General features: G+C 43.9%; 1 protein-coding gene across 9 annotated transcripts; it reads right to left on the bottom strand.

The window, feature by feature from the left end:
• Positions 1 to 1,823: 1,823 nt before the first annotated feature.
• LOC133118022 (alpha-actinin-2-like) lies at positions 1,824 to 26,580 on the bottom strand. Of its 9 annotated transcripts, none has more exons than XM_061227624.1 (21): positions 26,437 to 26,580; positions 21,279 to 21,393; positions 20,002 to 20,121; positions 19,694 to 19,780; positions 19,182 to 19,269; positions 16,798 to 16,876; positions 13,945 to 14,026; positions 12,560 to 12,645; positions 12,213 to 12,305; positions 11,678 to 11,908; positions 11,019 to 11,166; positions 9,808 to 9,958; positions 6,692 to 6,800; positions 6,326 to 6,466; positions 5,542 to 5,724; positions 4,977 to 5,111; positions 4,415 to 4,594; positions 3,668 to 3,814; positions 3,365 to 3,430; positions 2,470 to 2,628; positions 1,824 to 1,987 (listed from the first exon to the last, which is right to left on the bottom strand). In XM_061227624.1, the coding sequence occupies exons 1-21, from the start codon at positions 26,560 to 26,562 to the stop codon at positions 1,829 to 1,831; spliced, it is 2,685 nt and encodes an 894-aa protein (XP_061083608.1). In that variant the 5' UTR covers positions 26,563 to 26,580; the 3' UTR covers positions 1,824 to 1,828. The 9 variants fall into 9 exon arrangements, with proteins under 9 accessions (XP_061083608.1, XP_061083602.1, XP_061083603.1 ...); XM_061227618.1 differs by having other exon boundaries at positions 2,470 to 2,642; positions 3,364 to 3,430; positions 26,437 to 26,562; XM_061227619.1 differs by having other exon boundaries at positions 2,470 to 2,632; positions 3,354 to 3,430; positions 26,437 to 26,562.
• Between the last annotated feature and the right edge of the window lie 862 nt (positions 26,581 to 27,442).

The raw sequence follows: 27,442 nt of genomic DNA on the forward strand, positions 1-27,442 counted from the left end.
GCCATTGTACAAAGTCTCATGAATCATAACTGTCTACTGAGAACAACTGTTGTTGAAGGACAAATTAAATGCTTTTTACCCTTAAACCAAACTGCTACGTTTAATTTTAAAATGTAAACATGACAAGGTTAGTGATAGAAACCTGGGTACACTGTATAGTTATGCCCCCATTAATAGTTAAATTATTTAGAAGGTTTACAAATACCTGCCAAACCACACACAGCAGCAATATAATCTATTCATATCACTTCTGTCTCACAGGCAAACATCCAAACACCTGGCATCTCATTCCACAGCATGCCATTCCTGACCGTCTGACAAATCCAACTCCAACACACACACACACACACACACACACACACACACATTATATACACACACACATGCGCGCACACACAAACACATTATGCACACAAACCAAAACGCAACACAATCTCAGCAGATAATTAAAGTGAACACAGTAAAAATGACAGTCATTCACTTTAAGCGCCCCTAGCAGCTGTCATAGCAACTCTTTTTTGTTTCTTCTCGTTTCAATACCAATATTTTTTTGTAAATGAAGTTCCAACTAAACTCCTCTTCACCCAGCCAGGATCCCAAAACCAGCTGCTGAATATTTGTATAAAGTAAAAAAGGTTTAGAGCTAATTACTTTTTTTAATAAAAAGCTGCGTTGCAGTACACATTAATTTCTCTCCATTCATTCATTTTGCACAAGTGGCTTTAAATTCATGTCACATGAAAAGCTATGTGTAGTCATGGCACAGGCTGGATTGCTTGCTGTATTAAATAGTCTCTGGAAGCTTCTGATATTGACTCTGGGCACCATCAATCACGCAATACTTATTATCCCCAAGTAACCCCTCAGAAAAAAATACGATTGGACGGCCGTTTACGATAACGAGTATATTTGATGTCTGATACACTGGAAAGTACAAATAAATTGTGGATATATTTTACAACGTACCTAAATCATTCATAAAGTCTGACACACACATGCCGGAAGACTTGACTTTCACTTTGGGTCTTTATTTCAAAAGTCACTTCTCCAAACCACAATCAGAATGGCATTAAAGCAAAAACTAAAGCCTTGCGTGTACTACAGAAGCATTTGGTAAAATCTGTAATCAAAGTCAGCTATGAAGCCTACGTGTTCCGGTTTGAGGTAATTACAAAAATTAAATGTAACTTTAAGGTTTTGTTTTTCCAGAACATTCTGTGCAACTTGTAAAATACACATCTGTGTCACTGTAACCTCAGATTAAGTGACTTTACGTGTCACTGAGTCACTAATTAGGGCTTCTTCCAACTGTTTATTCTGCTAAAACTCTGATTTACTGCACGTTCAAACAGCGCTTTTATTTTAATCGTTTTTTCGAAGAATTGAGTGTAATTCTACAGTTCTTTTAGACTGAGCTATATGATCAAGACAAGCTATATGATCCTGTTCCACAGATAGAACAAAAAGAGAATAAAATATATATAATATATAGGACTGAGGTGACATTGAACAGCAATGGTTAGTGCACCATACACTAAGTATATATCTCTACATAATGTTTAAACTGTCACGCTGGTCATTTGCACATTAAAGTCTGAAAATGAAGCAGATCTGGGCCAATATTCAAAAAGCATCTCATTGTAAGATTACTGATCTAGGATCAGGTTTCCATGTCCACATACTAAGACCTAAAAGGCGAAACTGCAAAACTGATCCTAGATCAGCAGTAAAACTATGAGACCTTTGATGGAATACAGGTCCTGATCTGAAAAGGAGTAGGCACTGGGTGATGTCAGAGGTCGCGCTGGGGTCAGAGGTCGCGCTGGGCTCAGAGGTCGCTCTCGCCATACAGGGCGGTGGAGAAGGAGGTGTAGTCCAGGGCACCCTCTACCGCGTCTGGCCCGGTGTACGGGGGCATCCTGGAGATGCAGTACTCAGCCTGCTCTGCAGGAAGCTCCCTCTGCAGCTCCTCTACCAGGATATATGGCTGTAAGGGAGAGAAGCACCCATCAGTAGGCCTCTGTGAGCCCCAATGCTAACTCACTAAGCACATATCAGTAGGCCTCTGTTAGCCCCAATGCTAACTCACTAAGCACATATCAGCAGGTCTCTGTTAGCCCCAATGCTAACTCACTAAGCACATATCAGCAGGGCTCCATTAGCCCCAATGCTAACTCACTAAGCACATATCAGCAGGCCTCTGTTAGCCCCAATGCTAACTCACTAAGTACATATCAGTAGGCCTCTGTGAGCCCCAATGCTAACTCACTTAGCACATATGAGAAGGCCTCTGTTAGCCCCAATTCTAAATCACTAACTACATATCAGCAGGCCCCTGTTAGCCTCACACCCAAGTACCAAGCACCCGTTTCCATTCTGCAGCGAGCACTGCAACTCATAACACACATAGCATGCGCTACAGAACCTCAGATTAGCGCAGAACAGCGCCCCCCCGGCTGCACCACCCACCTTATCAGTCGCCAGGATCCTGAAGGAGGCCACCACCTGCTCGGCGGTGTCCGTGTCGGCGGTCTCGCGGGTCATGAAGTCGATGAAGGACTGGAACGACACCACGCCGGTGCCGCTGGCGTCCACCAGCAGCATGATGCGTGCAAACTCCGCCTCGCCCTGGAGCGCGGAACACCCCGAAACACCAGGGGAAAAATAAACAGGAATAGCGTTATCAACCATTGAGCACCATTCTTCCAGAGCTCTTGGTTATTCCTTTCTTTAATCGGTTAAGTTTATCAGGAACATGTTTTTTTTTTTTTTATATACATCCGCACCAAAATAGCTAAGGAGTGTAGGATAAGCTAAGGATATGCTATTATCTGTTGGTTTTGAATGGAAAACCCATTATGACTATCACGTTAGCAGTAAAACGCTTTTTATCTTTGTCAATTCAACATTCTGCTGAACAGAAAGCTACTTTACATTGCTGCACTGAACAAAATATCAGCCCTGAATCTATAAACGACATGTTATGCTCATTTATGTGTGAAGGTGTCAGCAAGCACGCATAAGGTCTGGATGGTAATTGGACTTATCTGGGCAGCGTCTTAATACAGTCTTCATACCGGCTGACAGATGGACACATGGTAAGAGAGAAGAGTGCTATATTCTCTGTGAATGCAGAAACCAGCCCTGTGTGAATCCTGCCAGCTCTGCCAGATTATAATTAATGTTGCTTTAGTCTTTTATGTGCTGTGTAGGTTCTCCATCTGCATGAGATAACCCATTTTCACACTCAAAAGACTATCTCCATTGTCAGCGTTGAAAAAAAAATTCCAAGTCTTGCGTCTTCTTGCCTTGATCTCGATTTTGTGTGAAATTTTGCTAAATTTAATTCATGTCTGTGTCCTACCAAATCGTAACCCATGGAGATGAGGCAGGCCCTGAAGTCGTCCGCCTCCATCGCTCCATTCTTCTTCTGCACAGTGGAGGGAGGGGGGAGAGCGGGCGGGTCGACGGCCAGGGGGAGAGAGAGGGGCGAGGAGGAGAGGATGTCCAGAGTTGGAGCGGTCATTGTGTTTTGGACATTCAGAGTCACATCAGAAATCAGGCAGACACTCGATCACACACACGCAAACACGCACACAGGCGAAACGTGATGTGAGGCCAAGAAACAACCGCACGTCGACCACACTAGCGCTGCGGAACACTGTACCCGGTCGAAGTGGTTGAAGGAGGACCGGAACTCGTTCATTTGCTCCTGGCTGATGCCCTTGGCGTCGCGCGTCAGAATCTGGGTCTCGATCTCGTTGATGGTTCTGGCGATGGTGGTGAGGAGCAGCTCCCAGCCCACGCGGATGTGCTGTGGGGGTTGAGGGAGGCCACAGAGGGGTCAACACTACTACAAATAAACACGGTACAAACACCCCCAGGAAAGGTGCAAAACCCCTTGTCATTTAATGACAAGGAGCCACATTGATAAAGTGGTTTTGAGATCCAATAGGTCCTCTTCACACTTGTACTTGTGTTTGATCTGCACTTCGTCGTATGTCGCTCTGCATAAGAGCGTCTGCTAAATGCCTTGTAATGTAATGTAATGAGATAGTAATGAAAGCATGTTACACTTTGGAGCTTGGGTTAATTCCCTTCATGCCACAATTGGCTGATTAGATAATTGCATTAATAAGTAGGTGTAATAAAGCAAAACTGTCCCTAATAAAGTGCTTGTGAGTGTATACTGTAGTATTTCTTACCTCCATGGTGTAGTTGGTGTACTTGTACATAGTATTTCTTACCTCCATGGTGTAGTTGGTGTGTTGGACATAGTATTTCTTACCTCCATGGTGTAGTTGGTGTGCTTGTATATAGTATTTCTCACCTCCATGGTGTAGTTGGTGTGCTTGTATATAGTATTTCTTACCTCCGTGGTGTAGTTGGTGTGCTTGTATATAGTATTTCTTACCTCCATGGTGTAGTTGGTGTGCTTGTTGTCGAAGATGAGCGACTCCTGGATGAGCTGGTGGTCTCCCTCCAGGGTGTCGATGTTGGGCTTGTAGTTGACGATGACGTGCTCCAGCTGCTTCAGCTGCGTCATCTGGTCCTCCAGGGTCTCGCTCACCTCCATGGTGGAATGGCCGATTTCCTGCGAACACAACCGAAGAGCTGCCTCAGTTCCTGGAATGGGGGATGGGAAGCTATGGACAACAATACCCAAAGTCGTCTTACGTGAATGTCAGGAAGAACACTTGCAGTAACAGTCTTTCAGTGTTAATCAGGTTTGCACTCTGTAAAATGCTCTCAAATTAACACATTTCTTGTTTGCATAAAATGTAATGAAAACATGGCTCAATATTGTGAGTGATCATAATTTAAAGGACATTTAATGCGATTGATGAGCCACCGTGTGGGCTGAAAGCAAAGCTAAGAAAGATGTCTGTGGAGTGTTGTTCAGACTAAAATGCACGGTGAAAGAGCAGCTGTGGACAGGCTCATCCCTGAGGCAGCAGCGTGCAGGGCAGGTTCACCTCCATGCGGGTCTGGATCCAGGGCCCGATCAGGTTGGCCTGGGCAGCGAACTGCCTCCTGAGCCGTTCGTGAGACTGCTGCAGGGCCAGCTCCTCCTGCAGGGAGCTGTCTCTCTGAGGAACCAGCTGCTTCACCTGGGGACAGTGCACCTGGGTCACTGCTGTACACACACCTGATCTGTACGTACAGCAATATCACACACACACACACATACTCTGCTCCTGCAGGGAGCTGTCTCTCTGAGGAACCAGCTGCTTCACCTGGGGACAGTGCACCTGGGTCACTGCTGTACACACACCTGACCTGTACAAACAGCAATATCCCACACACACACACACCTCACCTGTACATACAGCAATATCACACACACACACCTCACCTGTACATACAAGAATATCACACACACACACCTCACCTGTACATACATCAATATCACACACACACACTCACACACACACACACATACACACACACACACAGACACACCTCACCTGTACATACAGCAATATCACACACACACACACACACACTCTCTCTCTCTCTCTGTAGGATATGAAAGGGCACCTGGTCCCACTTGGCGCTGAGCTGGTCAGTGCTGATGGTGCTGTAAGGGTTGTTCAGGTCGGGGCTGATGCCGTAGCTCTGGGCGATTTTCTGCACCTCGGCCTGGATGCCCAGGATGGCCTGCCTCTCGCTGTCTGCTTCAGGCAGGGTGGCTTTGAACTGCTCGTGGGCTAAGACCAGGCTCTGCATCAACAGAGGGATGATATTACTGCACACATAAATAAATACACACACACCTACACACACACTTAAACACACGCACTCGCACACCCAAACACACAAGGACACACACCCACACACACCCACATACACACACATAAACACACACAAGCACACGCACACACACACTCAAACACACAAGGACAAACACCCACATACACACACATTCACACACATGCGGACACACATACACATAAACACGCACATGCACCCACACACACTTGCACACACACACATGCACAAGCACACACACACACACACACACATACACAGGCGCACACCCAAACACACAAGGATACTCACACACATAAACACGCACACACGCGGACACACACCCACACTCACACATAAACACACACACACACAAACATAGCCATTCTGATGACTGCACGTCCCCATGCACTCAGTAGCACGCACAGGTGCATCTGCTGCTGTGTGTGCACATGAAGGCTGTGCAATGAATTATAGGATGTAACAGATGTGCTCTTCAGGGGACCCCAGCTGGATCCAGTGCAGTTGAAAGCAGCAGACCCAGGGGACTGAGCCTAGGGAAGAGAGCATCTACCTGGACCTCCTCCACCGTGTGCACGATGAACATGTCCTGCAGATCCTCCATGGCGCCCTCCATCCAGTTATTAAAGGGCGCCGCCCTCTTGGCGAACTCCAGGAACAGCTGATCAATGGTCTCCAGGAGCTTCTCAGTCCTCTGGAAGCCAGGGAAAGACTGACTGGCTCAGTATCCATATCTCACAGAGATTGTGTTTATTATTATCCCTGAGTTACGGTCAAAATATAATACTTTCCAAAAAACATAATAAATACACATTTGGGTTGTTAGGGGATTGGTTTTGGGTGACACTGGGAGTAGGTTTGGGGTGGGTTGTTGGGTTTGGGGTGGGTTGGGAACCTCATCCCTCCTGGTCTCTCCTACCTCCAGGGCGTCCCTCCTCTTCTGCGTGAGCGTTCCCAGCTGGTCCCACAGGTCGCAGATCTTCTGGCACCTCTCGTTCACCGTCGCGGCATCATGGAAGTCCAGCTCGCTGCACAGAGAGGGGTGATTATGGAGAGACGCCCATTGGCTGCCATCCGCCATTTCATCTCAGAGAAGAGGCTTTTTTACTGGCAAGGCAAGTCAGTGCAATTTATGGGCCTGTTTCTGACACTCGGACTCCAGCCACAAAAATCCTCTGTGTGCCGCACAGCGAATATTTCTGACACCCTCCCTCCAAGTTTCAGCCGGAAGACTTATACTAAAGATTACAGATGAGTCATTCAATCCCCCTTAAACCAGTAACCAGGCCAAACATATCCCTGAACAACATCAAAAACTTTATTACACCTCATATTTTTAAGTTATTGGAGGGACTCGTTCTGTAAATGAGCTGCACTGGCCTGAGCAGGAGACACATGAGCATCGGCAGAATGCCATTGGTCATTAGCGAGCCAATCAAATCCTCTGCAATGGTTCCATGGCAACAAGAGCAAATCAAGAACAACTGTAAAGTTCCCTAATTGGGCCCTGCTATATAATCATTGTAGATGAAATATGATTATAATAACATCTTTCCATGCTTCTGAGGTCTCATATTTAAGGACCACCATGGTGTAAAATACTGTGCATACCCAATACAATGTTCAACTGACTTTGACATAAACTATTCTCAGTCGGCAGAGAGGATGAGACCGGCTATCTTAAGGTGATGACGAGGGAGATTAATCCCATTCCCAAAGTTTTATCTTCTCCAGAAGAACACTATCAAATCACATGCACATTACATGCAGGCCACCTGCCCCCTCATGTTACATGTATGTGATATGTGTTTCTGCTCACTGAAGGCCACACGCATAGCGAGTGAGGGAGGTGTGCGTCTAAATAAAATAAACCACACCTCCCTTTCCCAACCACCGCTGCTTTAAATCAGCCAGACGTCCCTGTTAGGGACTGATGGATGGCCAGAAGACAGACGGACAGACAACATGTCTCCAGAACATAACTGAGTCCAGATGACATGAACACTGAATCACTGGGAGACCGTCATATTCAGCTGCGACATTTTCACAATGTTATGACAGGAATGTTGTACTAATTTTACAGCTCTGAGTGTTTTTATTGTTCTGTTAAACCTTCTGTAGTCTGACTGTGCATACCTACAGTACATTGCTGGATACTGGGTTGTTTTTAAAACTAATGAAGGTCTCCACATTCTTATAGGGCATTACTGTGGTCTCTCTCTTGCACTAGTGCTATGCTACTTACTGTACTGTATGACTGCATGGAAACATTCAAGTACACATGGGCACACAGGACCTTACTGTTGTAACCACATCAAGAGCTAATATTAGCACCCCAGGGCATCTCTTTTGAAAAAGATATCATTGGAGTGCCCCTAAATCACCACTCCCATTTTGTACCGCAGAATTATCATTTAACATGTACCTCTTCAAATTTTTTTTTTTGTCTTATTATGGTCTTATCGTAAGTAGTATGAGAGTCATATGGTTTATTGCCCCGCATGTATTGTTCATGAGTAGGATGTCTCATTTTAATGACTAATACAAACAATAAATGAGGAAACGAAAGTAGATACACTCAAGCAGAGTTCTGACACAGCCAGCAGCCCGGTAATGAATGATTCTGGCCTTCACAGATGGCTGCCTCATGCCCGTTTGAAACTAACGGTGCTGGCCTCCACAGACAGCAGTGTCACAGACACACGGAGGAGAGTAATGGAGGATTAGGGGTGACAAGGAGCCGGACGGGCGTTTAATCCGAAGGTGACAGGGGCAGCAGTTTGACGCGGAGGGCTTTTGAGTGAGAGATGGGCCGGCCGTCCCTAGCCGAGGCCCCTCTGGAAATAGACAGACGGAGAGGAGGAGGGAGCAGGGGAAGCGGGATCAGGCTCCAGGCCCTCTGGCGTGGCTGTGGGCTGGAGAGCACGCTCTGAGGCGGGGTATATTTAGAGCTCTGACACACGGCCCGGCTCTCAGTTTACTCACACAATCGCACCGTCTCTGCCCACCTGCGCGGGGCCGGGGGGGTTACACTGACAATCATGACCAGACAGAACCGCCAGGACCCTGCCCTTTTCACCTTTCAGCATTCAGCTCATTTTTAAAAAGGGGGAAACATTAGTATGATATAAAAACAAATATGCTAAAAACATACATGTACAAATACAGAAACGGTTGAGTAAGAGTACTATTTTTGTTTCAAAATAATAACATACCGTATGTCTGCAATAGTTGCAAACTAAACAACACGGACCAGGTCCAAATTACACACTCATGTACAATTATCCACATTCTCCTATATAAGTCTGTATTGTTGTTGATAAGGCTTTCAATAGTATATGCATATGCAGTTGCCTATTGTTAGATGCAGAAAGCACCCTCACTTTACGAGTTCTATTATTAGACTTGTTCTCCCAAGCTAATCATCTAAAACTCCACATAAATGGATCCATGTGGCACAATTGGCCTCATCACAGGGAAATCGAATATATGCGTTTTGCTCAAATCTATTTTCCTCTTAATAAATAAGTCAATAGGAATGGTCTCTCATGAATCTCTGACCATGAGGGAAGGTAACAGGTTTTGAACACCAGGCATATTTTTACCCTTAACAGCAGGGCAGTTAATCTAAGACTGGCACCATCCAGAGCCGCAGCAGTCTGTGATGGTCCCAGGAGCCCCATTAACATTCTCAGTGTCTTCCCTTAAAAACCCTCTGAAAGATGCATTTTCATACGCTCGCACTTCACAGTGAGTAACCTTTGTCTACGATTGCTCCGTTATCGCTGGTGCTCAGCCTTTTACTTTTGCGTTTTATTGCCTTTTCATTGTTCCCCGTGTTCTGTTCGGTACTGTATTTATGCCTTTACAACGTGTATTCCATTCTGGCTGGGATTCAAGCAACATTTCTTTTCATCTTCCGAGCTTTTAAAAGTAAGCTTGTGTTGAATTACAAGTCAAACTTAAGGACGGATGTTGATTGAACACGGGCCGTTATCTTTTAGCGTGCTTTATGTTGTTCTCGGCGGATCGTACTTGAGCTCCTGGGCGATGGCGGCGATCTGCTCCACTCTGTCCTGGTGGGCGGCCAGGTCGCTCTCGAAGGCCTCGTGCTTCCTCAGGAGGGCTCGCACCTCGAACAGTGAGGCCGACTCAAAGTCCTTCAGAGACAGGAGCTCGTCCTTGCCTGGGTCACGTGCACACAAACACCACTGGAGCCTGTTAGCATCACGTGCACACAAACACCACTGGAGCCTGTTAGCATCACGTGCACACAAACACCACTGGAGCCTGTTAGCATCACGTGCACACAAACACCACTGGAGCCTGTTAGCATCACGTGCACACAAACACCACTGGAGCCTGTTAGCATCACGTGCACACAAACACCACTGGAGCCTGTTAGCATCACGTGCACACAAACACCACTGGAGCCTGTTAGCATCACGTGCACACAAACACCACTGGAGCCTGTTAGCATCACGTGGACACAAACACCACTGGAACCTGCTAGCATCATGTGCACACAAACACCACTGGAACCTGCTAGCATCACGTGCACACAAACACTACTGGAACCTGTTAGCATCATGTGCACACAAACACTACTGGAACCTCTTTGGTTTGGTCAGTTCTGCCTTGAGTTAATGGTTTCAAAGTGCATTGTATCAATGATATCAAATGACTGCTTATGAATGGGTATTATAACTGCTTTCCATTGTTCTCTTTCATCTCCTGTCCCAGGTTATAGAGTAATTCACCACAGGCTTAGATCACAGTGGAGCCATAGCAGGAGTTTTAGGGTTAAAATTCACAGTGGAGGCTCACTACGGTAAAGACACACATAGAAGACTCAGGTAGAGTTTTATAGCAATGTTTGTGGTTTATCCACAGAGGACACTCGCCAAAGGAAACACTTGGGAAACTCTGGGGAGTTTGAGTTTTTGAATTGGTAGGGAGTTTGAGAATTTTATATCAGTAGGGAGATTCAGACATTTGAATCAGTAGGGAGTTGGAGGCTTTTGAGTCAGTTGGGAGTTTGAGACTTTTGGATCTGTAGGGAGTTTAAGGTTTTAGAATCAGTAGGGAGTTTAAGGCTTTTGAATCACTAGAGGGTTTATGGAATTTCAATCAGTAGGAAGTTTGAGGTTTTAGAATCACTTGGGAGTTCATGGAATTTGAATCAGTAGAGAGTTTAAGGCTTGTGAATGAGTAGGGAGTTTGAGGCATGAGCGTTTGGGGCTCACCTGCAGTCCAGGTCTCGTGGGCGGAGGCTTTCTGGCGGAACTTCTCGGCCAGATGGTCCAGACGCTGCAGCCTCCGGATCTCAGTGAGGAGCCACTCCTCGTAGCCCTTCTCAGCCTGTTCCAGACCCTTCCAGGCGCTCGCAATATCCTGACAACAACAGCAGCAGTCAGCAGTCAGGCGTGACCAGCTGAACCCTGCGTCAGGGCCCACCACACAGCAGGTAAACACACCACACAAAAATGCTATTAATATGTCAATCACAGCAGGCAGTTTAGACCTGTTTTTTGCTAAATAAGACAAAATGTAGTGTGACAGTTTGTCTGAATTCAAGATTAGCCAATTGGCTAAGAAAGCTTCACTTGTCAAGCAAACGGAAACTTATAAAAGCTAATATCTGCTACTTAAGAGAAAATTATAAGACTTCACTTGTTAAGACAGACTTTTTTGCAGTGTCAATATTATGTTTTTTGAGTGTTTCATTTTTATTACTGTACACTGCTAAAAATTGTATCCCTCACCATTTACCATCTCCATGTACTCACTAGCCAAATGCTGCTACAATTTTCAAATCTTGGAAGAGCAGAAATGAAAGTGACAGACAGGTCATAGGCTGACGGAATGACCCCGTCACAGCGACGTTAGAGGCTGAGATACTCACCGACACCATCTTCCCCTCGGAGGGCATGAAGTTGGGCCTGTTGCTGATGCGCAGCTTGGTCTGCAGGGTGTTGAAGTTGATCTCCAGCTGGCACTTCTCCTGCACCTTAGGCGGCTTGTGCTGCCGGCGGTAATCGCGGAAGTCCTCTAGCTTCTGCTGCATCTCGGAGATGGTCTTCTCCGGAGCGCGGTTCTCCAGCCACGGGGTGGTGCGCCGGATCCACTCCAGTAACTACGGTCGTTTACACAGGCTTTATGCAACCTAAGCAGTCATGGACCTAAGACTAAACATCTCCCAGTTTCTCAAAAGCACTATATTAATTACAAATGTATCTCAGATGAATGACCTGTTCTCATCTTTATGTGTGCTTTCTTTGAAACGATATCATTAAGAAGTATTGCACTTTTACAAGGTTCATAATGTTGTAGAGCCATAGTGATTATTCATCACCCAGCAGTTTTGAATGGGTGTTCAGCAGAAGGAGGAACGTTCAGCAGAATGAGGAGTGTTCAGTAGAAGGAGGAGCGTTCAGTACCTCACTGGCCAGTTTCTCATATTCCTCCATCATCTTCTCGTTCTCCTGGTTCACCCCCAGAACCTTACAGATCCTGTTGGCCGCTGTCTCGGCCTGCAGATGAGGGAGAGGGAAAGTGAGACAAAGCAGGACGGCGCACGCTCACGTTTGTGTGCAACCATACGCATCTCTTCATCTTCTCCTCTGCCGTTCACACATCATATGGCTTATTTTTAAGAACTAGACCATTTAAATGCTTTGGCATCATCTTTGCATTCAGTATAAGCAATGCACCAAACCTATATACAAATATACAAATATAAATGGCTTTTTGCAGAGCTGGCTCAGCGGCCTGTTTGGATCAGCACCTGCTCTGCTCCAGCGAAAGCGTGGTAGAAGCAGGACACATAGGTCATGATGGCTCTTTCGTCAGGCTTGGGGGTGTTGACAATGTCTAGAGAGGTGAGAAAAGGACACAGCTGAGGAGAGGGTGATGGGGAGAGAGACAGAGCTAATAACAGGCCTGCAAAGGGACAGCCAGGTTCCACAGGGGGCGCTAGAGTGAGAAGAACATGTGGGGAAAAGAAACTGAAGATAGGAATCTCTTCAACAGAAGACCACAAAATAAGAGCATTCTGGAGTCAAACTCAAGCAGGAAGCAAAGTACACAAATAAAGATAAACAGCAATTTTCTGGTCTGCCAGAGATGGGCAGAGAGCAAAACCAGACCTGTGAATTCTGTCTCTATCCCATCCACCAGGGAACGTGAACCTTTCACTTTTATTATGAGAATCCTATCTCTTCTTTCAGATTCAGAGTTCAGTTGAAAAAGTAAATGAAATGGTGTTAGGCTGAAAACCAGGAGGGGGTTGGTCTAAAACTGATAAGGAAGCAGAGGGGGAAGAGGGTTTTTTTGGGGGGATGAAACAGGGTGTCATCAAGACCTCACCTTGTGAACCCCATTAACGTGCAACAGTAACGGGATACACAGGTCATAACAGGCCTTTCAGCAGGCCTGTCCATGTTTACATTACATTATATTACATGTCATTTGGTTGACGTTTTTATCCAAAGTGACTCATTGTGGCTACACTGGGGATCAAACCACCAACCTTGCGGGTCCTGGTCATGTACCTTAAGCACTACGCTAGAGGCCACCGTGCAGGGAGAGAAGTGGCTCCAGCGTTCAGTCACTCAACACTGACAGTGTCTAACACTGTTGTATCTTTTGACACCATCCTTGGAACTGAACTATGTGACCGCTTAAATTAAACACAGCCATTACATTACTCAAGCAGGTCAATCACGTGAGGAGCGTGCTTCAGCAAGTCCAGCCATACGCAACTCTCACAGATTCCATAAACCAAATTCAAGTTTATACATTCACTGTTTTGGTTAAGCAGAAAGCTAATATTTTATATGTTACATGTTAACACCAATATTCTATATGTTAACAACATATAAAATATTCCATAAACCCCCTAGTCGTTGACATAACTGCTGTACAATTTCAATTGAGTTTGCTATCATTAGCAGACTGGTGTCCTGCAGCACTGAAATATCCCATAATTACTCTACCTGCCCAGTCTAAAATCCTTTAATCCTGTCATATTTACAGGCTGAGCCTCACCTCCCATATTAACACAGAATAATGTGTTACATTGGGCCATTTATCCCCCTGGCCCCAAGATATTCAGTATTTCCAACTGAACAAACTGATTAATAATTGATTAATAATTAAGAATGCACTCACCTTCAGCGTCCAACATTTTGGGGATGTCCAGGTGCTTCTCTGCAATATCTAAGGCAAGGTTCAGGTTACCAAGAGGATCATCCTAAAAAAAACATTTAAAAAAGTCAGTTTTGAGGAATTAAAGGAATGAGAGTTTAATTGAATAGGGCTTATGCCTTCAGTATATGCCTCTGATTTGCTGACTTAATAATTAAAACAGCTCTATAATTTCGCAAAAACTTGGGAGGGGAACAATAAGATGAAATTTCAATGGCATACAGTGCATCCGGAAAGTATTCACAGCGCTTCACTTTTCCCAAATTTTGTTATGTTACAGCCTTATTCCAAAATGGAATAAATTCATTTTTTTCCTCAAAATTCTACACACAACACCCCATAATGACAACATGAAAGAAGATTTCTTAGTTTTTTATTTTTAATAAATTAGCAAAAATCTCAAAATGGGGGATTGTGTGTAGAATTTGGAGGAAAAAAATCTATTTAATCAATTTTGGAATAAGGCTGTAACATAACAAAATGTGGAAAAAGTGAAGCGCTGTGAATACTTTCCGGATGCACTGTATATACGGACTGTAAAGACGGCAGAATAACATTTTAATTACTTTTTCATTATTTCATAATAATTCTAATGATGTTTATAACTGATACTGATATACACATATATATATATATATATATATATATATATTATTTTTTATTTATGTATATATTCATATTCAGTGAAATATAGTATAATAACTAAATACCATCATCTTGGGACAAAGTGGAACATGACACTAGGGGGCACTAGTGATAACCTGGCTGTCAGTGAGGGTTAGCAGGTGACAGGCTAGGGTGGGAGGCAGCATGCTAAAGCCACAACACACAGTTACATCTACATCCACATTTCCAGTGGTCTGCCTTCGCTGGAGGTCCTGAGCTGTTTCCTCTGAATACTGGCTCCTGACTGATGACAGGCCAGCCAACACCACATCCAGCAGTCCGAGCCAAGCGTTTGTGTGAGTGTGTGTGTGTTTGCATCCTGTGTGAGATAGCATAGCCAGAAATAAAATAGCACGGCCCTTTTTGAATCCTCCTCCTGGGGAATCAATGTGCTTAGCGACTGCACAAACTTGGCAAAAGATCCCACTCATGTATTTACAAGCAATGAACAGCCAGGGGTCAGCGACACAGGAAAAGTTCAACTCTAAAGATGTTCTAGGGTCGCTAGCCTTGTAGAAATGTGAACCAGACCTGGGCTTGCTAATTAGCCTGTCAGACAGCTGACAATTTTAAAGGAACAGAACAAGATTTTTCTGTCATATGATTGTACATCTCAACTCAGCTGCCCGTATCATCACCAGAACTCCTTCCATTGATCACATCACTCCAGTTCTCCAGCAACTTCATTGGCTCCCAGTTAAATCCCGTATTGATTTTAAGATCTTGCTACTCACATTCAAAGCCCTTCATAACATGGCACCTTCATATCTCTCTGAACTCCTCCATAGCCACATTCCCTCACGTACTCTCAGATCCTCCTCTGCCTCCTTACTTGCCACACCATCTGCCCCCCGCCTGACCACCATGGGATCTAGAGCCTTTAGTCGTTCTGCCCCCCGCCTCTGGAACTCTCTGCCACAAGACATTCGCAACATTGACACTCTCCTCACTTTTAAATCTAGACTCAAGACACACCTTTTCACACTGGCATATTTAACCTGACCCTGATTGATGAGTTTTATGTTGATAATTTTATATGTCTTGTTGTATATAACATGTCGGTGCTATTGATTGATTAGTTTTTGTATGATGTTTTTACTGTGTCTTGTAAGGTGTCCTTGAGTGCTCTGAAAGGCGCCCACAAATAAAATCTATTATTATTATTATTATTACATGTTTGGTTTCGCAACAGTGTTTTTGCAGAAAAGCTGTGCGCAATTACATTCAGACATACCGGCATCTACACGCCTAAGCATTTCCAATACGCATTTGACCCAGTCTCCTTGAAGCCAGGCTATTGGCCCATTTTATTTTTCCGGCTGAGGCAGACCATAGAACACAGGGTTAATGTGTCACACAGCATTAAGTCCGTTTGTTTGACTGTCCTCTTTTCCAAAACAAAAGTGCAGGTATGTGAAAGCATTTGGCTACGGAGGCCTTGTTCGATCGTTCTCTCAGATGGGGTGTTAAATTAAACAAACAGAACACAGTGAACTTCGCTGTGCTGTGAGTCACATAATTACCCCCCCACCCCACCCCCCCGGGGGGGAGGACTGGCACAGCTGCAGGATTCTTTGGGCTCTGCAGCCTCAAGCCGCCAACGCTCCACAGAGACGTCTCATTTTGGGCAACAGGAGTCAGGGGCTTAGTTCTGTCTCCAGGAGAGGGGTGGGCGTGAGAGGGAGCAGGCTCCACCAACCCCCACCCCCACCCCCTCCAGCACCGCCATCCCTGCCCCAGACAGCTCTCTGCTCCTCTGCCCACAAACTCAACGTCAGGTCTGTGAGATCTTCTCAAACTGAAGAGGCCTCTAGAGACTCAAAAGTCACAGAGGTGTAATAGCCGCTTTTCACTGGCATAGTCCAGGTCTCCCCTGGGGTACGGCTCACATTTCACAATCTATTCCAGTATGCCAACAAACCTTTTCACACAAACATGCGATGATTGACAGGAAATGGAGAGGAGGACATTGTTAAAAACACTGGATTAGTACTACTGAATTAGCACAGTGTCTATACTGCTTAGCAGTGTTAGCACAGTGTCTGCGCTGATGAGCTGTGTTAGCACAGTGTCTGTGCTGATGAGCTGGGTAATAACGGTGTCACTCCCGTGCAGTGCTGGGGCAGCGTGCTGTTGGCGCGGGTCGTTGACCTTGTTCAGCTTGGCATAGTCGATCAGGTCTGGCCGGTGCCTGTGTATCAGCGCACAGAACGCCAGGCCGTCCTTCCAGCTTCACATCCGAGGGAGAGAACGCAGTCAGAATACCGTTCAAAGCACAACGTGTCCGTTTACCTTCAACCGAGCCCTTTAACGGTCCCCCAAGTGGGACCCATTTTCACCACAAACTTGCTATGAACGCCTGTGGTAAGGCTAATGGAGAATGACAAACATGTGTCCACTAGGCAATGATAGGGACTCAAAGATACCGGTTAAATGGATACCCCTGTTAAACAGATACTTGCTAGCCTTAGCAGAGCCTGTGTTTTGCTCTGCAGGGCCTAAACAGGACATTTTAACACCTGCACCTCGCTTTGTGTGAGACAGAGGGAGGGAACAGGCCCTGTAAAGCAGACATGACATAGCGGAACACATATCCACTGACACATACTGAACCTGCAAAACTCATATTGAGCTCCAGCTTCCACTCGGTGGCGCTAAAGGGTTGAAAAATGCTTAAGTGAATGAGAATCCCTGATTTATACCTCTTTCTCAACATAATCTACATTTGAGGACAGTCACAGTCCTGATCTCATCTAATTATACACTTGTCTGTAATATCTGTATAACCACAAGTGAGAGGTGCTAGACTGAGGTGGCACAATAAGAGCCAATCTGTTTCAAGGTTTTCCACATATTATTGCAGTTGGTTAGAAATCCAAGACAAGTAGAACTGATTAGAGCAGGCTACTGCCTGCCTCCATCTACTCCAGTCCAGGTAAGTATCTTTAATGGTTTTTACTGCTTTGTGCAAGCTGTGCATTATGTATACACAATGAGTGCAGGTCTGCTGTGGGGTTCAACTAGCCTCTCCGCACAGCATGAGATATGATTAACCAAATAAGCCACAGACCAAGGTCTCCTGCTAAGAGCTCTAATCACACTCTTATTGCTTCTCCTTAGCGGAATATTTAATATGCTAACTCACACCTCAAAGACAGACAATCAACAGCCACAACCGCCAGTTAAATCAACAAACGGGGAAAAAAAATCTTTCATATGATACTGCCAGGGATGTTATTTTGGGTTTCACATTTACAAATGCACTTTATCAAAGAGAGGTAGCTAGGGATAGTCTATATTATTATTATTATTATTATTATTATTATTGGCATTTGGCAGACGCTCTTATCCAGAGCGACGTACAGTTGATTAGACTAAGCAGGAGACAATCCTCCCCTGGAGCAATGCAGGGTTAAGGGCCTTGCTCAAGGGCCCACGGCTGTGCGGATCTTATCGCGGCTACGCTGGGATTCGAATCCCCAACCTTGCCTGTCCCAGTCATTTACCTTAACCACTACGCTACAGGCCGCCTATATAATATAACTACTGTTGCTTTGTGCCATAAACTGCTTTAAATGCTACAAATGTGTATATCCCACACCATGTTTATTTCATGATAGATCACCACTACCTCGTTTCAGCTGATCTTTATATGTGTTCTGTGTTTATTTGTCCTTTACCTGCAGAATGTAACATTATGCAATAGCTCCAGGGAGGTGTCCACTCTGGTTTTCACGGATGGCTGCCAGTCAAAAACTCACGGGCAGTAGGCAGAGACATGTTGTCAGAGCGTGAAACGTATTGAGTGAGGCGTCAGGTGATGCAGAATCTGAGACCTTTGTAGGATGAGGGGGATATTGAGTTATACCTTGAGGCCTGATCTTTGAAATGCCCGCTGAGATTTCTCATAGTTATGTCGGTTACATGTCAAGCATTGGCCTGGCCTTTTTCAAAGACCGGGGTTGTCTGTACCCGCTAGGCTGTTGAGGGAGAGCTTTTCTCATTGCAGCTTTTGAGATTAAACTGTTTGAAATCACAGTTACCTGGAGATTATACACTTGCCTGTCTCTTCCTGTGTTTGCTGTTAGCAGTAAATGTACACCGATGGCCAGGATTCCATTACATGGGACAAATATATATACTGTATTATACATTATATATATTATATATATTATATTTCCAAAAACATATATATAGAAGTAACAACAACAATGCAAATACGGTTTATGTTAAAAATATAATAATAAATATACAATCCAAGCCAAAAGCACCCTTTCTGTACTAGGTGGCTATGTTGTCGAGTTGAGCACGTTATCTCCATACTTATCAGTCAAAATGTTGCAGTACATATGAACTCCTTTATAGTTTGTACATTGAAATACAGTGAAGTAAACAAACATTTGGTAGAGGGGGGTTCAGTTCCTCTAAGTGTGTTTTGGAATAGTGAAAAATAACGCAGAGCTAGCTAAGTAATGTATCGCTCAGTAAATGACAACACTGGGCTACAGCAGTAACCATAAGCTCTGTAGACTCACCTGAGATGGAAGTTCTGCACATTGACATTCCTGTAGGGGGCAGTCTTTCTTTGGCACCACAAGAGAAGGCCTTCCTTTGCAGATGTTTCTACAGGAGAACTGATGTTATTTACACAGCATTGACATCAATGCTGTTGCCTGAGCATCTGGCTATAGCCAGGTGAAATGCAAATGTTGATTTAATTTGAGCTTATTACTTACTAATTTCAGGGATAGCAGTGAAGGATTCTGCGCCTAACATGCTAAATAATAACCACAACCAATATAGAGCATGGTTCCACCAGTTCCAGTTCATTTCCTTACTCTACGTACATTCTCAGTGTGTATGAGATGCAATTAATTTAATTTCAATCAGTCAGTTCAGGAAGTGAACTGAAATGCAATTCCTTAATTCCAGGATTTTCTTTGACCATGAAACAAATTTCCATGAATTTCCTGAATGGACTGAACGTGGAACAGAATCTTCCTCAGTACTGGCTAAACTTAGTCCAGGTGTGGGGTTCCCCTCTTACCTTCAACTGAAATATCCTGAATAGCGAAGCGGAGTATTATGGTCCAAATCATCCCGAGAGTCATTTTAACGTTCCCATCCACAATTTCTAAAAAGACAAAGACAGCAGGATTACTGATTTCTCCGCCTGAATATAGCTTTCACACCTCAATGCTACGATCATCTACTTTAACCTGGTTGGGTATCCCTCAGTAGATACCAGCTGTTTCTCCAAGGTTAAGTCCATTGCAAAGTGAGCACTGGTCAATCTCCCACACACTAGACAGCAATGATTTAACAAGTAATACATTCGAACATTAGAAACCATACCTTCAGCACCAATAGAAACAAGTTTGACTCCTTTGCTCGTGATGAAATCCAAAGCTTTGTTGACGTTCGCAATTTTGTGAAATCGCATCTTTCCTCTATCAGGCTTGGGCAGTCTTTCACCTTAATGAGGGTGAGAGAGGATAAGAATAGACTATGATTACACAAAATACAACAAGCTACTCTGCAAGGCATGTTGTCCCAAAACCGCACTAAACATAGCTGTAGCTATCTCTCTCTTTATTAGCTCCTGTCCAGATGGTTTCATAGGGAAAAGCTTTGTCATTTGCATGCATGACGAACAACAAGCCATTTCACTAGTTGAGTTCTGTCAGCAAAACAAGGCAGCATTGGTGAAAATGAACACAATGAGATAAAAACCACAATCTTGCTATAAACGCTTGTGGTAAGGTTAATGAAGGAAGACAAACAGTTCTCCACTAGGCAATGATAGGGATTTATTAATGGTAAATGGTTGGCATTTATATAGCGCCTTTATCCAAAGCGCAGTGCAATTGATGCTTCTCATTCACCCATTCATACACACACTCACACACCAATGGCGATTGGCTGCCATGCAAGGCGCCGACCAGCTCGTCAGGAGCATTTTGGGGTTAGGTGTCCTGCTCAGGGACACTTCGACACAGCCCAGGCAGGGGATAAAACCAGCAATCCTCCGACTGCCAGAAGACTGCTCTAACTGCCTAAGCCATGTCGCCCCCAGAATATATATCCCTGTTCAATGGATATCCCTGTTAAACAGATACTTGGCAGCCTTAGCAGAGCCTGTGTTTTGCTCTGCAGGGCCTAAACTGGACATTTTAACACCAGCACCTCCTACAGCTCACAGCTTCGTGTGGGACGCAAGAAGGGGATCGGGGGATCAGAAGTATACATGTACAGTATGGAGCAGTGTTTCCTACATGTACAGTATGGAGCAGCTTGCCAGGTCATACAGTGGAGGCAGAGGCAGTCAGAGTGCTCAAGTCCAGGTATGGTGCAGCCCTCATGTGCTAGCTGGTAGGTTAATGATGGACGGTATGGCCTGTTCTCCTCTTTATCTTGGCGGTAAGAGCAGTCGTCCTGCGGTCGGAGGGTTGCCGGTTTGATCCCACCCTGGGTGTGTCGAAGTGTCCCTGAGCAAGACACCTAACCCCTAAATGCTCCTGACGAGCTGGTTGGTGCCTTGCATGGCAGCCATTTGCCATTGGTGTGTGAATGGGTGAATGAGAAACATTAATTTCATGAATCATTTATCTATTCTTCTGTTCTTACAATACCTGAAATGACTTCCAGCAGGAGCATGAGTTTAAGGCCATTTCTGAAGTCATCTTCGATGTTCTCGATCTGTGTCCCCGCTTTCCTCAGGTGAGAGTTACACCAGGCTGTGAATGTCTGCAAAGTAAGAGCCATACGCCAGTGACATCATTTAGCCAACTTTAGCTTTAGCCTGTCGTTAGGTTTGTCAGTTTCATTATCAGTTTGTCAGAAGCCCAGGTTCATCATGTTAGCATGAGCGGAGTTTTCTTGGTGACACATTTCATGAAAAACAATCAAAAGTTTGTGCTCTGGCTTGTGAGCGTGTACTTGCTGTGTGCATGTGTGCGAGTTTGTGCATGGCTTAGAATTGCGTGTCCTGTGTGTGTGCGTGCGTGCATGTGGGCGTACGTGTCTGTGTGTGTGTATGTGTCTGCGTGTCTGCATGTATGTGTATGTGCGTGTGCACGTGTGTGTGCGTGTGTGTGTTTGTGTGGGCAGGGTGAGAGACTTTCTGTGGTTGCCTCAGGGCTAGGTGCCTGCAGTGACCAATTTAACCAACTCAGTGCTTGAACTGTAAACACAACTTAAGAGATGACAGGTTAACAGCCTTTAATAGAGATCAAATTAAAGTTGGTATCATATCCATGTCAACATTTAGACACATGTTAAATTCCAAAACACCAAGGAAGGCTAACCTTACTGGTGACAGCAAATACGTCGGAGGGGAAAAACACATAAGATACCCCTTTAACAGGGCATATACTTTATTGTATTTATGTATTTATTAGGTATTTAGGTATTTATTATTATTTTTTTGACTTATTAAGTCTTCTGCTACTGTAGTTTATTCACTCAGAGATTTGACGCGTTGTGCATTCAGAGGTTCTGCATACCACTGCTGTAATGTGTGGTTATTTGCGTTACTGTCACCTTCCTGTCAGCTTCGACCAGTCTGGCCCTTCTCCTCTGACCTCTCTCATTAACAACACGTTTTTGCCCGTAGAACTGCTGCTCACTGGTTGTTCTTTTGTTTTTTGCACCATTCTGATTAAACTCGAGAAACTGTTGAGTATGAAAATCCCAGGAGATCAGCAGTTAAAGAAATACTGAAATCAGCCTGTTTGGCGCCAACAATTATGCCACGGTCAAAATCTAATTTTTCCCCATTCTGATGGTTGATGTGAACATTAACTGAAGCTCCTCACCTGTATCTACATGAATGTATGCATTGCTGCCACACAATAGGCTGATTAGATAATCCCATGAATAAGTAGGTATAGTGTTGTTCCTAATAAAATGCTTGGTGAGTATATATTTTTATGAACAAACAAAAATGAAAACTGCATATATACAATTAAGAAAACATGTAAACATGGTCATGGGGCAAAGAACAGAAGAGAAAACCAAAGGGGTGAGCTTTTACATCCTCACACGTATCGGATGAGTATCATTTTATATCCATTTTTACTTTGCTAATTCTGCTTAGCATCCCTTCCCAACTCAACAATGGCAGAAATGTCATTATCCTTCAATATTAACATGCATGTATCCTTTACATGATCTACTGGCATTTCCAAGTAAAAATATGGTATACTTAATGTCAATTAAAAGACGGTATGTGAATACGATGTGAAACAGCTACAGTGATATAGACCAAATAACCTGCATCATCGTAAAACCATAGCTACATTGTACAGTTCACATTATCTGTGTTTCGTGATTATTTAGGAAGGGCGACTGTTAACTGAATTACTGGTCTGGTCTTGCTCATCAGCACTTATGACCCAGTTCTGGTAATATTACAGAGATAATGGCTTTCTGCTGGCCACGGCATACATTCCAATTGATATAAGGGCTTAAATATAGCCTAGTCTGGCTGACTTCAACAGAAAACCCCGGCGGCCATTTTACTTTAGAGATAATCACTGACGTTCATGCATTCATTCACCTGCTTTCCATTCCACTGCAAATTGACATCACATGAAGCCACACATTGTTTAGTTATGAATTACGAGTTAATTTACCAATATTATATAATGTCAGGCTTCATTCAAGATACTGACTTGGCCTGACAATGTTGTCAAACTTGTGAATGGTTTTTTTGATTTTGTTTGCATTTTCAAGTATTTCTACACTATTTATGGCATCATGCTCCTCTTCTATACCAAGAAACAATATGGTGTGAGATCATAGTGTAGAATAATGATTTATGAAGAATTTTACTCAGCACATGAAAGTAAAATGAGTGACAGACACACAACCTAAGGGATGGGTTCAGTAAGCGAATAGGAATGAAACTGATGCGCTAACTGGGATTACTCAGATAGTACTCGATCATGGCTGTAAATTTCCACTCCTGGCTCTTCTCTATATATACTGCTCTGAGTCTCTGAAGCACATGAGTCTTTATTCTGACTGATATATTACTACACTGAATGTATGGCTCCACCCTGTATCTTGCTTGGCAAAAAATAGAAACGAGTACATTATGTGAGCTGAGAATGATAAGGTTCCAACAGACATTTTTTTACATAAATGAGTTAGTGTTATCAATATAATTACGTTGTTTAAAGGGCACGTGTTAAGTTTTATACAAAAATACTGTTTAAAAGTATGAAATGCTAAATTTAATAGGTTGTGTCTACTTGGAGCACATTCACTTCTTTGAAGCTAAATATCTCAAAACTACCCGAACGCAGATAGAACCTTCTAATTCTCAGCCCCCGATAACATAAAATACCATTGTAAACAAAACAGAACCATCATTTCATATGTGCTGTACATTTTAAAAACTGTTTGGGACAAATGCATGCATGAATGAGCTAACAAACATACTGGTGTTCAGTACCGAGGAGCCTTTCTGTTACCACAGATTTCCAAATGAATATTACATTTCCGTTTCTTTCTACAGAACTGGGGTATTTTATGATACCATCTCCTCAGATAAAATACTGTCAGAACTGTTCCTACCACATATTAATAATGCATGTATGAGGGGGAAAATACGTTATGAATGATAAAGTATATATTAATAATTGATCAGAAATGTGATAGATGGTATTATTTTGAACCTAAACTTTTTTTTCTTGTTCTTTTGTTTTGTGACAAAACTTTTGTGTCGGTCAGTGCACTGTCGCAAACATACTTTGTTTATATCAGAATTCAGGAAGTAAACACAAATTATGCTTAACCACATAATATGACTCAACATAAAAGTATTTTTCCTTTTCAAGTTTTGACAGTTCCTCCATTTTCTGCATAATCTAGTCCTACACAATCGCCATAGCAACCACAGATTGGCAGCCCCGAGCAGTTGCCGTAATTGGGTTCCGTTTCACTTCCACACTAATTGATGACACCTCGCACAATTTCTGCTAGTCTGGGACATGGTCTCCACTGGCAGGCTACAGAAGTGAACAGAGAGGCACGGGGCTTATGGAGGTATGCAAACGGCCCGGAATACAGGGGGGGGGGTGTGACAGTACGGTTCTGGAGTTCTTACGGCCTGAGGCAGTGGAGTTAGTGCTGTCCTCCAGGCCCTGCTGACAGGGGGTCGGGCTAATTCGGGAACGTGGGTGCGGAATGGGGCCGGCCTGCCAGCTGACAGGAGAAGCGCAGGTGACATTGAGCGGCCGGCCTTCAGAACAGAGCTCAGCCTCCTCTCCTTTTCTGTTTTTTTCCCTCCTTTTTTTGGGAGGGGTCCATCCCTCACCTGCCAATATCCGTTCGGGAGAGCGCACACGAGCACGTGCTGTCCTCCAGAAATGCCCGCCGTCAAGCCGCTGCTTCTTCTCACCCGATTGTCCGACCTCTGACCTCACGCACGTGAGACAGAGGCGACACTTCATGTGCCAATGGAACCTGATCCGCCAATAGGAATAAAGGGGTGAGGCACGAGCCAGCTGCATGTCATGCCATCCTGAAAGTGGCGTTAAAACTATGACAACTCCAAGCAGCCATGACTCGTACATAGTAGCTATGCCACAACATTGTGACTGGTTGGGGTTAATTCTACAAATATGAGCCAATTCTAAATGTCTACGCTCAAATTCAGTTTCAATCGCTTCAAAGTTCCTGAAAAGCCGATTCGTGATCGTGGCATTTGAGCTGGAATATTGAGCGAGTTTCAGTTTGAATTGATACGGCGGTGGGTGAATTTCAGTTTGGATTTGAAAAGAGGCATGAGTTTCAGTTTTTTTTAAAGATATTTTTTAGGCCTTTTCAGCTTTATTGGACTGTATAGTATAGAGAGACAGGAAGAATGGGAGCGAGAGAGAGGGGAAGACATATTCTTACTCCGGCACACAGCATCAGAACCCAAATTCCTAGAAGAAGGCGATTTTTGCACATTGTCATAGTTGCTATGTAAAATAAATAAACAGCGTTAATGAGCATGATCTGATCTATTGATAGTCGTGTGACTTCATTCCATTGGTCTGTGAATTAACAAGTCGAGTTCAAGAGCAGTGGGAGAAACAAATCCATCACCAGCTCGCATTTCTCTACAGGGTACAGCCTACAGAGCAGCGCGCCTGGCTGAAGAAACCAATCTGATCATCCGCTCCGTTTTCCTTCGTTACTTATAGAACAGAGAGAACGAGGTACACCAGTTTACCGTAGGTCTCCATTCGTTCCTGCGGTTTCTCCAAACAAAAGAAATTCCAGACCAAGGACATTGGATTAGACGGCAATAATGCCCTTCGGTCTGTAGTTAAAATTAGATATAGCATCCATTCTAATCCTAAGGACGTCATCATGTGTTACAACCATCTGTTGACAGCTCTCATACCACGCGTATCAATGGAATGCCAAAAGTCTCTAGAGCTGCGCACCGGTTGCGCTATTCTTGGCCGGTACCCACTGCATCTTGTCAATTCATACCGTTCAGAGCGTTTTACTGGTTTCTAAGATCTGCGAGAACAATGATATTAGCCTCCATATATTATCGAGCGAAATACGCACAAAAGCATGTTCTATACCATGTAGGCCAAGGATGGATATATATATATCTTTTTTTTTTTTTTAAGTTGTTCGCACTTGTGATACATAAAAAAGCTGTCATCTTCACTTCGGTGAACAAATGTAATGTCACATTTTCAAAATACGTATTTCCAAATAAAAAGCAATGGCTTCTCTATAAACCGCTCATACAGTGGCATAACTCTACCTTCTTCTTACCTTCCTCTGCTGTTTCTCCCAAGCCGGGTCTAATAACAGGTCCCTATCCCATTCGTCCTCCTGGAGCATATACTCGTCTTCTTCATAGCCATTGCTGTATTCCACCGTTGTCTCTATTTGGGTCATGGTTCTGTGGATTTGCGCAACAATTCACTGGTCGGTTCGGCTAATTGGCTGAGGAGAATCTAATTAGTTTATTCTGGTAACTGTTAACAATGTTGTCTCGACTATTGAGCACTGGTTGTGTAGGCTGACAAATTTGAGAAGAGCTAAAATTATTTCTTTTTCTAACTTTCTTGTTCTTTCTCTCACTCTATGATCTTTAACACCCCTACTTCGTCCCCTGCTGCCTGGCCGCAGTCAGTCACCGGAACAGGACAACCGCAGCTATCAATTAATATTGGGATGCCACGTGACACCCAACAGGCGGCTGTAGCACACACCCACACACGCACACGGCAGGCATGAGTTTTACAGCGTCACAAAGCACACGGATTTACTCACTTCTGTTCCTATTATTTTTACAATTAAGCCTAATTTACTAAATAAAAGTAGATAATAATGTGATAGCTCGTATGTCATGTCAGTTAGAAGGGGATATTTCAATAAAAAATAAATTAGTTTTCCTTTATTTATTTACTATTCTTCTTCTTCTTCTTCTTCTTCTTCTTCTTCTTCTTCTTCTTCTTCTTCTTCTTCTTCTTCTTCTTCTTCTTATTATTATTATTATTAGTAGTAGTAGTAGTAGTAGTAGTAGTAGTAGTAGTAGTAGTAGTAGCATTGTATATGTCCATTGTATTAAATATACTCCACAATCAAATACACTTCATATTTTATTTATTTTACTGAGAAAACGGGCTGATCCCAAAAAGGATCCTGTTACGATCTACTTACAAATGTTTTTAAGTGTTAAATGTGCTGTCAGTCTATATCAGTTTAGCCAGCTGCAGCGTTTCTGGAAACAGCTGGACCAGGAGTGGTTTTCTCGTCACATCATATGGTTTAC

This window comes from Conger conger, chromosome 18 (genome assembly GCF_963514075.1).
Source record: "Conger conger chromosome 18, fConCon1.1, whole genome shotgun sequence".
Classification (NCBI taxonomy): Eukaryota; Metazoa; Chordata; class Actinopteri; order Anguilliformes; family Congridae; genus Conger; species Conger conger.

Coding starts and splice junctions, on each gene's coding strand:
- LOC133118022 (XM_061227616.1), bottom strand. CDS start 26,562: ATGACCCAAATAGAGACAACGGTGGAATACAGCAATGGCTATGAAGAA. Junction 9,965..11,000: donor AGGTGAGCCCCAAACGCTCA/TGCCTCAAACTC, acceptor TGTGTGCACGTG/ACCCAGGCAAGGACGAGCTC. Junction 3,815..4,414: donor ACACCAACTACACCATGGAG/GTAAGAAATACT, acceptor CAACCCCCACAG/CACATCCGCGTGGGCTGGGA.